The sequence below is a fragment of the Ammospiza nelsoni genome, chromosome 6, assembly GCF_027579445.1.
Source record: "Ammospiza nelsoni isolate bAmmNel1 chromosome 6, bAmmNel1.pri, whole genome shotgun sequence".
NCBI classification, from domain to species: Eukaryota; Metazoa; Chordata; class Aves; order Passeriformes; family Passerellidae; genus Ammospiza; species Ammospiza nelsoni.
The window spans coordinates 16318129-16330595 of NC_080638.1; the positions used below are offsets into that span (position 1 = coordinate 16318129).

The 12467-nt window shown below is 40.2% G+C and overlaps 1 protein-coding gene across 5 annotated transcripts in view; it reads left to right on the plus strand.

Moving 5' to 3' along the window:
• The window catches only part of KCNC1 (potassium voltage-gated channel subfamily C member 1), a 121269-nt gene that overhangs the window by 79836 nt on the left and 28966 nt on the right, over positions 1-12467 (plus strand). For all 5 annotated transcript variants that reach the window (XM_059475342.1, XM_059475341.1, XM_059475338.1 and 2 more), the window contains exon 2: positions 4337-5270. In XM_059475342.1, the coding sequence (XP_059331325.1) occupies positions 4337-5270 (934 nt within the window). The remainder of the gene's footprint in view (positions 1-4336; positions 5271-12467) is intronic.

The window sequence follows — 12467 nt, forward strand, 5'->3', positions numbered from 1 at the left end:
TTAGGGGCATAACACCTTTTAGACTCTTTCAAAATAAACCTATTAAAATACAGCCAGTATTAAGAGAAATTATGCAGGAGTGTAATTTCTTCTGTCTCTAGAATGAAAATATTTTAAACATTTTAATCCAAATCTCCCCTGTTAAATCTCCTCTCTGTCTTTACTTATGGCTTTTGTGGTTTTGGACAATCTGAGATTTTTCTTTGTTGGTATTAGAGCCAGAAAAAAAAAAAAAAAGTGATAGGAGCAGCATTTCTAGTGAAATAGAAATCATTCACATGTCAAATCAAATAAAAGAATTTTGATCACTTCAAACACTTTACCTAAGTATATTCTTTAATTATAGAAATTTTAGATGCCATTATGTAACTCAACAGCATGTGACATCACTTCTTAAAATCCTCACTCTTTTCCCTCAGCCCATCCAGATCCTAGGAGGAAGAGAAACTGCTGTAAAATATAAGATTAAGTACCACTAAATTATGCAAGAGCAATCCATTGGTTTGATTAGTTTTCATACCACTATTAGTGAAATAAAAAGAGATGGACTTATTTTCAAAGACAATAGAACACGTGTGAGTCCCATAGTTTTCACCAGATTTTATCAGCACTGCCCATCTCTGGATTTGACAAGTTATCATATTAGACTCAATGGACCTCTGATCGTAGACCAGGGAGTACTCTTTTTTTTTTTTTCACATCTTTGGAAAAAATTAATGCTGGTCTTCCTAGAAAAGTCCACTCACCGATTTTTGTGCTATTAGATCATGCTTACAGTTTCCTAAATCTCAGATGATTAACAAAGAAAAATATTCCGGAGAAAGAAGGGAAGAGAGCAATACAAACTGGGGATCACAAACATAAATCTGTGCCAGTGATACTTGAAGTAAGCTGATAAATTCCTGTGTTTCAAGAGGCTGCAGGTGATAAATCTATCAGAGATGGATGCCAGTGAACAAATTGTCAGGCCTGACTTTTAGGCATTTCTGAACTTAAACTGGAGAAAAGTTAAATTGGAGAAAAATACTGGGATTCTTCCTGTCAGTACAATTACTCATACATAGTTTAATGAAATCTTGAAAGCAGACTCATGCTTTCAAAGCCACAAAGCCTACAAAAACATGCCCATCCCTGGGAAAAAAGCTGTTAAAACCAGATAGGAGGAAGCAGACACTTCACACTCATTTAGGAGGTGCTTCCTGCTCTGCTGAAGTGGGGACTAAAAGCTCTCAATTACTCTCTGAAGCCAAGGTGTGAGTACACACGGGCTAACAATGAGAGATGATGGGTGTGATGTTCTCTACGATAGCACTGCCAACCTGCACCACTGCAGAAAACTTAATGCCTGGTCAGAATTGGTTATTTGTTCTCTTTAATACAGCAAAACATCAGTTTCAAGATACTTGCTCTGCGAGGTCAGCCTGAAGGTTGTCCTAAGCAGGAAAAACTCACTCAGGAGATATATTTTTATACACCAAGAAGAGGATTGCATTTGGAGTCAGGATAAAGAAAGGGGCCATCTTCATAAGCCCTTAAAATGCAAAATGGTTTTATTGCCCTCTCTCCTCATCCTACCTGCCTTAAGGAAGTGTCAGCACTTCCTTCTGTAGCCTGAATTCTCAGGGCTCTATGATTCCATGAGACAATCTGCCCCAGGCTGGAACACAGCAGACATGCTCAGGCTGCTAGGAACATCTTCCTGACTGCTTGGTGCAAGATGCTTTTCGTTTGTCATTTTACTCACATGTAGACAAGTAATCTCCAAGTGTTATTGATATCGTACACAAAAAGGATTTTTCAGGAAGACTGTTGATATACTAAAGCCACTAATGTTTAGATAAAAGCATATAGAACCTGCACACATTTATATAGGATCACAAAGTACATGGTCAACACCACCAATTGTACAGATGGAGAAACGGTGCATAAAGAAATTTCCCTCTTTAACAGGAGATTCTGACGAAAAATATACCCAAAAATCCTGCTTCTCAAGTTCCCTAATCTTCATATTGTTTATCTGCCAGATATATTAGGCATTGATTTCAGCACATATCAGCACATATAGCAGATCTTCACATAACAGTGCTGTGAGAACCTGAAGATTTTACGGGAAAATATCACTTTATTGTTTAAATCTGCAACAATTGTTCTGATCTCTTTGGCAACAAAGCTGAATTTGAAAAGTAGAAGAGTCTGTTTGCTTCTATATCCTTCCAAGCTTATTTGCTCTTACTGGCCTAACACTGGCATAGGCTGCCCAGAGAGGCTGTGGGATCTCCAGCCTTGGAGAACCTGAAGATTTTACAGGAAAATATCACTTTATTGTTTAAATCTGCAACAATTGTTCTGATCTCTTTGGCAACAAAGCTGAATTTGAAAAGTAGAAGAGTCTGTTTGCTTCTATATCCTTCCAAGCTTATTTGCTCTTACTGGCCTAACACTGGCATAGGCTGCCCAGAGAGGCTGTGGGATCTCCAGCCTTGGAGTAGGTAAGAGCAACCTGGTCCATCTTTGAAATTGTACCAAACAACCTCCAGAGGGCCCTTCCAACCTAAATGACTTGGTGATTTTATTCTCTTCCATTTTCTTTGTATTCTATTAAACGGTTCGCCTCAAAATGTGGCAAATCCATGCTTTTGACTTTGTTTGCTAATATAGAAGGTCAAGTGTAATTCTGCACTAGGTCTACCCAGGAAGGCAGACAGGAGGAACTTCTTGATTGCAGGAGAGCTTTGATAGTTTGAAGCATAGGTTATTTTTAATGGGTCTGTTCTTTTGGCAGCAGTTTTGTTCAGACTATTGCACTGCATTACTGGCAACACCCAGATAGAAGAAACTAGTTCTTTTTAACCTCTGTGTTGACTACATTGTTGAAAAAGGGACACTGTGAGTAACAGGCAACTAAAAGGAACAGGAAACTAATATTTTATTATCACAGTTGCTCATGCTCATAAAGACAGGGAAATACCTTATATGAAATCTCTTGTCAAGGTGCCACACATGACAAACAAGAAGGTTAACAGATGTAGGGAGTGGAGTGGCAAGAGGTATTACCATGACTGTACCACTCCCACACACAAAGAGACTTAGATATGTGCAAATTACTTAATTGATTAAAGGAGGACTGAGCAGGGCAGCTGTGGTTACAAGACGTGTGAATTTTGGCCTGACTGCACTGACTGTACCCCTCAATTATCCTGGAATACAACCAAGAGATCTCCTTTAGGCTGAGGAAATGCTGAGAAAAGCTAAAAAAACTGGCTTTGATCAGCTTGGAGAATAGAATTCTCCAGGGAGATCTTATTGCTGCCAACAAGGTCTCCCCGTCAATATTTAAAGGAAGCTCATAAGAAAGATGCAGATTGACTTTTTTGTAAGTCCTGTTGTAATGTTTTTAACCTAAACAAGGGAAGATTCATACTAGAAGAGATTTTTTTACAATGAAGGTGGTGGAACACAAGGGCAGATTTCCCAGAGAGGTAGTGGATGCTCCATCCCTGGAAACATTCAAGGCCAGATTGTAATAGTAATCCAACATACTTTTAAAAAGTTAACCTAATTCTAGTATAAGTCTTACACCGTAATGAGAATCTCTTCAAGAAAATTGTGTCCGGTGAAAGCCAACAGATGTGTGTGTTCTTTGGGTTCAGCTGACAGGTTTATCTGAAACTTCTTCCTTATTCCCCCTATCCCCCACTCCCAAAAGATCTAGAGAAGGGAACTGAGAACAGAGGCATTTGAGAGCTCTGCTTCATAATGTAACTCTTCTCAACTTGTGTCTGGAGTTTGCCAAGAAAGTATGATGATGCCAAGGACTCTGCTCCTTGCTGTAGAGCCCACCTGAGACTGCCACCAGTATTTACTAGCACCTGAGATCTGAAATATCACAGCTCTCACTAAGCTGAGAGCAGCCACGATACTGCTGAGAGAATTCTGAGAGAAGTACTGCCTGGCAGCTATCCTGGAAGGTGTGCTCTCTCTTTAAGGCAAGGAAGTAACAAAAGACTAAGTTCAGGAAGGTACAATTTCAATATGTCTTTAACCTTAAATCCCACAGACAGTCCTGAGATTTAAGTGCTTGCTTAAATTTACACTCTCCCTAAGGTGCTATCTGTATAAGACTGGATTTTAACATGTACTTATATACTGCTTTCCCTCCCAGGCTGAATGTTAGGCTGTCTTTGCAGGTGAGACTTGGCATCTTAAGCCCACAGGAAGAAAGCTTGGCATAATATTCACATTTAATACAGCTCTTGCCTCTCCCTGATGCTTCAGAATCAAAGCCCCTGTACTTAACCTATGGTTTAACATTTCTCTCATATCTTTCTTTCCACAGTATGTGGCATTTGCCTCCCTGTTCTTCATTCTGGTCTCCATTACCACCTTCTGCCTCGAGACCCACGAGAGATTTAACCCCATTGTGAACAAGACAGAAACTGAATTCATCGGGAATGACACCCAGGTGCGGCACTACAGAGAAGCAGAGACGGAAGCCTTTCTCACCTACATCGAAGGTGTCTGTGTGGTCTGGTTTACATTTGAGTTCTTGATGAGAGTCACTTTCTGCCCAAACAAGGTGGAATTTATCAAAAACTCTTTGAACATCATTGACTTTGTGGCCATACTGCCTTTCTATCTAGAGGTTGGACTCAGTGGCCTGTCTTCCAAAGCTGCTAAGGATGTCCTGGGCTTCCTCCGCGTAGTCCGTTTTGTGCGAATCCTGCGAATTTTCAAGCTGACCCGCCACTTCGTCGGGTTGCGGGTCTTGGGACACACCCTCCGTGCCAGCACAAATGAATTCTTGCTGCTCATCATATTTTTGGCATTGGGCGTCTTAATCTTTGCCACGATGATCTATTATGCCGAGAGAATAGGTGCTAAACCAAATGACCCTAGTGCCAGTGAACACACACACTTTAAAAATATCCCCATCGGCTTTTGGTGGGCTGTTGTCACCATGACGACCCTGGGCTACGGAGACATGTATCCTCAGACTTGGTCAGGCATGCTGGTGGGGGCCCTCTGCGCTCTCGCTGGTGTGCTGACCATTGCCATGCCTGTCCCTGTCATTGTGAACAATTTCGGAATGTATTACTCCTTAGCTATGGCTAAGCAGAAGCTACCAAAGAAAAAAAAGAAGCATATCCCGAGGCCACCCCAGCTGGGATCCCCCAATTATTGTAAATCTGTCGTAAACTCTCCACACCACAGTACTCAGAGCGACACTTGCCCACTGGCCCAAGAAGAAATTTTAGAAATTAACAGAGCAGGTAGGAAACCTCTTAGAGGAATGTCCATCTGACCGTTAACCTCCATCCCGCGTAGTGATTTAAGATTCAGCCAGACTGCTTTCTTAGAGCAATGGGTAGCACATTTATCCATTCTAGTCCCACCATCACACAGTGAATAATATGTGTGAAGTCTAGGTTGCAGGGACAAATGGTACAGTGGAGGCTGATCAGCAAAACTAAGGATGAGAGCACGCTCTAGGAGCCCAAACTTTGGTCCTGGTTAAGGGCATACAAGTCTCAAGATATTTTGGAAAGCTGTTACATCTAGTGGAAGAATTTTGAGAGTTCTACAGCTGTGTTGCTGGACTGTGTAATGCATCTCAGAGGCTCCTGAGAGCTGAATGCTTCATAGAGCAGAGTAGGAGCCAAGTACTCAGCAATTACAGAGCTTTCTGACAAAACAGGGCTGGAATTCGAAACAGCCAGATGCTTTCTCATTTGTTCCCATTTGGGATCTTTCAGCTGTTTTAAATGGCAGATATTGTACATCTCATTACAGAAACTAGGTGCCTAGTAAGTTGAAGGGACAACTATACCATCATGCATATTCATGAGACAATCCAGTCTCTTTCTGATGATTAACTGCAAAGTAGAACAACAGCTCAAATTCTTGACACTAATGCAAAATGACTCACTCTGAGACAAGACTAGATGTAAGGATGTTTATTCCATGGCATGCAAATCAATCTATCCTATAATATTCCACTAGAATTTAGCATTTAGAACTATGACGAGTTTTGAACCACATTTTCTAAAACATACTCCTTTTGCAAGTATGGGTTGGTGAGCTACAGCTCTTTCAACCTTCTAGCAGCAAAGGCCAACTGGAAAAGGTCTGACTGGTCATTACCGACTGGTTTGGCCTAAACAGTGATTGCCTCATTCTTATTTTTAATTGTACTGATTCATGTTAGCAATAGGTGAAACCAGAGCTAAATTAACCATTCTAATTCTACTGGGAGTGGGGAGGGAAATGGAAAGAATACTAGTCACCATGGAATATATTATAATATCCCATGGCTAGTGGTTAATTATGGGAATATCTCAGTTCTATGAGACTCCTATAGCACACAAAATTACGGGGCTCCAATTTGATTTTTTAAACCCCATAATCTACCTCTACCCATGGAATATCACTATCTATTCTATGGAGTAATTTGAAAGTAGATAACCATGTTGAAAACAATGCCAACTTCATTTTTTGGCAGATATTCCAGCCAAGTTGCATAGTAGACATTCTTCAGCCTTTTCAAAATGTCCCCCTGCATTATATTAGAAAGGACAGATCGCCAGCCAAGTGATCTCAACAGATATAGAGTTCAAAACAGGTGTTTTGGAAAAGCTAGCATATACCTATGATGGTCTTGTGTTATCATTTTTTGCTTTGAAGAAAATTCTGATTTGTTACTCATTGTGAGTGAGATATTTTCTCATCATCTCATAGCCATGCATGTTGATGTCATTGTGAGAAGCACAAAGAAAGTGAGACTTTCCTTTGTGTGTGACTTCACCAATGCCAATGCTAATTTTGGAGGGGAAGAGCTGGTGGGAATGTTTCTCTTCTTTCCTATTCTCTTTTCTCTTCCTTTCCTATTTCTTTTCCCTTCTGTGCAAGTATGTAAAATCCATTCAAAAGGTAAATAGCTTTCATTTTGTTTTTGTTAAAGGCTATTTCCATTGCAACAGGCCAATCACAATTCACGTGACTGATAGACTGTACCAATTGTACCCTTGGCGCACACAAGCGATGGTTCTGTCATCCATTCCCCTCAGGTTGCAAATGCTTATCACTGCTCATGTTCAAGCAGCAAACTTCCTCATAAAGCAGATGCTTTTGTGGTATCATGGATCAAGAGGGAAAGAGGGCACAGCAGTATTGTGTGTCTCCTACCATGAGCAATGTGCCAACTGCTCCATGATAGGGTGCAAGAAATGCCAGATTCTGAGGTACTTTAGCAGTCAGCTACAGAGTGAAATCAGCTCAGAAATTCCTGGCATTATAAAGTTCCTTCCATTACCTACCCTGGTCCTCTCTGGGAACTGGAGGACCAGGAACTCTACAAGTTCAGTACAATTCCACCCTGGTATCCTGAGAATATATGTAATTTTGGTTCAATGTGGAACTGTTTCACCACCATCAGTGCTCTAAACTCAGCTGTTACCACAATGTCCATGAAGTATTGATAGTAGCAGCAACTTATCTATTTCTGCAATAATTAAGAGAGACTATTTTTATATACATATACAAGCATATATATATTTTAAGAAGCAACAAAGCACACTTACACTTCAGCTAACAAAATTGTAACACTGTAGCTGGAGTTCTGTTTCTGATAATTATTATGCACCACTAGCAGCAAAAAAATATTGCCTGCATCTTTAAGTTTCCAAATAGGGAAAGATCTATATGTGTGCAGGAGAAAAGCAAAAAATACTAACATCAGGACCAAACTGTTAAGATCTGCATTGCCTCAGATGTTAAGTTTCATTTCTGTAACATGAAGCATTCACAGGAACTGACTTGTTTTTGAAACCATAACCAGCACTATATGAAAACAGGGATTTGCAAGCAGTGAAAATCTTTAGATTGGTTAACATAATCTAGTTGTTTACAACTAGTTATAGTTAATATTATAGCTAATATTGCATTAGGAACACAGAATGGGTGCCTAACTTTTCTAAAATAGTGTCCAAGTTGTCCAGCATATTTCTTGTAATTTTTAACTGTAAAGGTTCAGTGTGACAGTGTCTAGGTCACATAAGATCATGTGATTTTTATCCAATATGTTATTAAAAAACAAAAAGCCTGCTTAGTTGCTCAGGTGTAAAGGACATCACATGAAGTTATTAATTCTATACATTATTGGTAGTGGAGTGATTAGACACATCACCAAACAGGGCTGAGCATGAAGCAGTTCTACACATGAACTCTCTCCCTCATTCTTCGAGTCTGCACTTCACATCTGTTCCTGGTCCATGCCCTCAGGGCCAAGGGGGCTCTGCAGAGAGCTCAGCACAGCTCTGCCCGGTGCTTCCTCCCAGGATAAGGAGCACTTTCTTGGCACAGGCATGCAAACAGCAGAGTTTTGCCCACAGGCTGCACAGCTGCTGCCAAAGCTGCTGTGGTCATTTGCAGCCAAAGCAAAGATGCTTTGAATTTAAAGACTGGCAGGTTTGAATTAAATCTTTTTATTGCCCCCAACACTCTCAGCAGCTCAGTCCTGGGCTAATCTACACCTGGCAGGAGGGTATCTTTAATTAACAGCACTTGATTTTAATCAGTCAGAGTTCAAGAATGTTAGTTTCATTCTACCTTACCTCCCCTTTCTGCAGCAGCTCTTCCTGTTTTCCATCCTGTCTGATCCCACCAGTGGGTGGCTGGGAAAGCAGCAAAAGGGAGGAAAGGCATTTCAGAGTAGAGGATGGCAGAGCTAGAGCTGCAGTCAGACCTTTGCCAGCAGCATTAAGAAAGGAGAAATTTCCTCTATACAAATCATTGTCTGCTTAAAGAGTGCCTGGTGAAACTGGGCCTGATACAGAGCAGCAGATTTCACCTGACCAATTTGACCAAAACTCTTTTACCTGGGAATATCTCAAACTATAGAGAACAGTATCCCTCCTCACTTAACATACACCCACCAAATTCTAACATCTCCATGTCAAAGGATTAATGTTGTCATAATGCAGAGCTGTTTACAGGCCCTGTTCAAGATCAGGGCTTCATTTTGGCATCATTTTATACAGGACAACCACTATACTGCAATCAAATACCCAACAGGCTAAGTGGACAGCAAAGATAAAATTGAAATAATCTCCAATATTTTCAGTTGACACAGGGCTTAATTTAATTGAGGAAGATTACTTGAAAGGTCTGTGGCAAAGTCACTAGTTGAATACAACTAAAAAAGCATCAGTCAACCATAGTCTATGGTTGACAACACTATGCTGGACTGTCTTTTATCTCAAGGCTTGAGTATTCTAAACAGTCAGTATCATAACAGAAGTAAAAAAAAAAAAAAACCAAAACAAAACAAAACAAAACAAAAAAAAAAAAAAAAAAAGAAAAAATAAGAAAAAAAAAAAAAAAAACAACAAAAAAAACCCTCAAAAACCAGAGAAATACGGTTCCAACCACTTAAACATGACTTTTGTCCCAAACCTCACACTGTCCTACAGGTATAATAATTTAATTCAGTACATAGTGAAACATTTTAAGACCTCAAAAATTGCAAAGCAAATATTAAAAGCTCTCAGTTTTGTTTTTAAAGTGTTGCCCAGCTCCTCAGCCCTTCTCTTACATGAGCTGTGTGCTCACCTGCTGGACCAGTTGACTGCATGGTGACATCTCAGAGTTGTCACTGGATGAAGCAGTGAATGTAACTTTCCAATATGTAAAAGAAATTTCGAACAAGAATTCAAGAATTCATAACTTCATTTGATGCCTACAGTACTGTCTGGTGCCAAATAGCAATGGTCTAAAGAATGCATTCATAATACATAAGCCAAGGAGATAGGTTATTTGGGATTTGTTCAGAGATCTACCCCACCCTTTTATTCTTTTCATATATATATTTACAAAACCAGCACAAAAAAGGTTTATATTGACTTAACCATGGCCAAATTAAGAATTTCTCACCTCTCTTATCCACTCTGCATACATCTTCACTTAAGCTATACTCCAAGGATATCCTTGTGCAGGCTCTTTCACAGTGTACTTGTGGCAAAATTCTCTATTCAGTGGACAGCTGTAAAATACACAAAAAATTACTATAACTGAGGCAGCTAAGAGGAGAGGGGTAATATCTGTCATTACTAACACAGACTTCAGCTTCAGAAAAACATTCTGTGGTTCTTTTACTTCTCTGCCCCAAAGTCAATTTTCAATAACCCACTCCTGGACTATCCTGATGTCTGAATAGTTAAAGTAATCCAAGTCTAACACTGACAGAAGGGAGCTACAAAGTTGCACTGACTCCAGTGTACTCCATGGTCAGATGAACTGGAACAAACTGTGATGTTAGGAACCCATTATTTCAATGCAATTTCCTGAGAGAGAGCTGATATCCTTTTAAAGAAATCGTGTGGAATTACCCATTCCAGCTTTATCACTCATGCTTTCTGAAGGAGCTGCTCTTTTCTCAGGGCTTCATTTTTCATCTCTTCTGTCATCATAACCTAAATAACCCTTATTCCTTGTGCAACACACTGCCTCTAACGTCAGAAGTGTGCTGAGCACTGTAATTCTAGTGCCAGTGCTCAGTGGGAGCTGGGAACTCTAGGCAGCTCTTGTCAGAGGCCCATTCTGCTGCCTAACATTTCACTGCAGCTTGTGAACCTCGGTGGCTTTTATGGAGAACAAAGCATTGTTAAAGCTATAGGTATGTAGTTACTGTGGTGGTCCTTCAAACCTCCAGGAAGCAAATTCTCTGATCAAGTGTCTCTGAACACTATAAAAAAAGTCTCATCTAATTTTAGTGTCATAAAACCTTTGCCCCTCTCTGTAAGATGGACAGTAGATGGCAAAGTAATTGCTAAAAGCTTAGGTCTGTTTCAGCTTAAAAAGTTCAGGTGTTTAAAGGTGTTGGACATAAAAAGTACTAAAAAGGCAGTGGAAAAGGTAATAGGGAGGTGTTTTTTCTTTCCTCACTATACTTAGCCTTCCTAGTCTTTAAAATCCAAACCTCCTCACTCCAAAATAGCAAATGAGGTAATGATCACATCTTGATATCACTGATGATGGAGTGTTTGGCATCTAATGGAGAAATTGCTAGCAGCTCAAAACAAAAGGAATAACACTCAGTTCTTCTCATCTAACTTAATTTTAATTTGTCTGTGGCCCCCCTTATATTAGAAGAAGAACCAGGCAGCCTCCAAGAGTAATCCACTCATTTATGACCTGAGCTGTCCTCTGAGGGTGCCTTTCTCCATAAGGGATCACAGGTGACTGCAGCTCTAATTCAATATTGTCAGTTAAGTGCCTACAGTTCTGTGGAAGCACTTTGGATCTATTCCTTGCCCCCTGCCTCGTGTGGCATTCCTGCAACCTCACAGCTGAGGGTCACATGTAAAGCAGAATCTATAACTAATATAATGTAATACCTTGTTGTACAATTATTCATCTGTCACTTCCTGAAGAGATAAAACCAGTGGGTGTCACTTGTACTACTGTTGACTTTAGAATGTGAGTAAAAAATAACATCCTCTATGTCAAGTAATTTAAAAACAAAGAGGAGGAGCTATGTATCCAAGCACAGTGCTTAATGTTTCATGCTTTTTTCTGGCACTAGGTGAGATGTGAAAAAAAACTTATAAAATTAGAAAATCTCACCATACAAACCCTGTAGACCTCAGCCAGGGCTGAGGGTGTTTAGGGAAAGGACTGCACTAAGCTAAAAAACAAATGCAGAACTAAATAATAAATTTTAGGAGTTTTCATGCCTTAATAACCTAATGAGCACAAGGCACTTGGAGTCATGGGAAAACACAGATACAAGCACTTCAGCCAAATAAGGCCAACCTGTGCCAATCCTCCAGCACAAAGCAGATATAAATATGGTAAATCCTATTTCTCAAGCACATGGTTCCCATGCCAGCCAGTGCAGAATGCATTCCTGGAATATGAAAAAGATAATCTTGGCATCTCTTCCTTCTGCTGTACTGAGTATGGTTGGTATTTGCAGGACAGATACAAGAAAAGGCACCTCTGTGCAACAAGTACATTTCTGCTGCAGTACAATTAAACACACCAGATCACTCACCTGTTACTACAAAAGGCCAGGGGCAAGGAGGTATAGGGTATGAGGTCCAAGTTCTGTGCCCAGTCCACTTGCTTGTATCCCTCTTGGACTATACTTGCTGAATATTTTCTCTGAGCCTGTTGTTGACTTGCTTGTCTGTTTATAAGCACAAAGCTGGAATAACAAGCACTCTACCATTCCTGCTGTCATAGTTCTTTGTATCCATTCATCCACATTCCATGTCTCAGAAACCATACTGTATAGATCATCATACTGTATTCCTCAGTCAGAGCAGCAATATAAGGTGGTAACATTACTCACCTGACTGCATTTTCCTGTAACCTGTCAATGATCCCCTGGGTGTTAGTGAGACTCTCAGGTGTTCGGGGTAGGTATAAGTAAACCCACGAGAGGATCAGGATGAAACTAGGAAGGATCT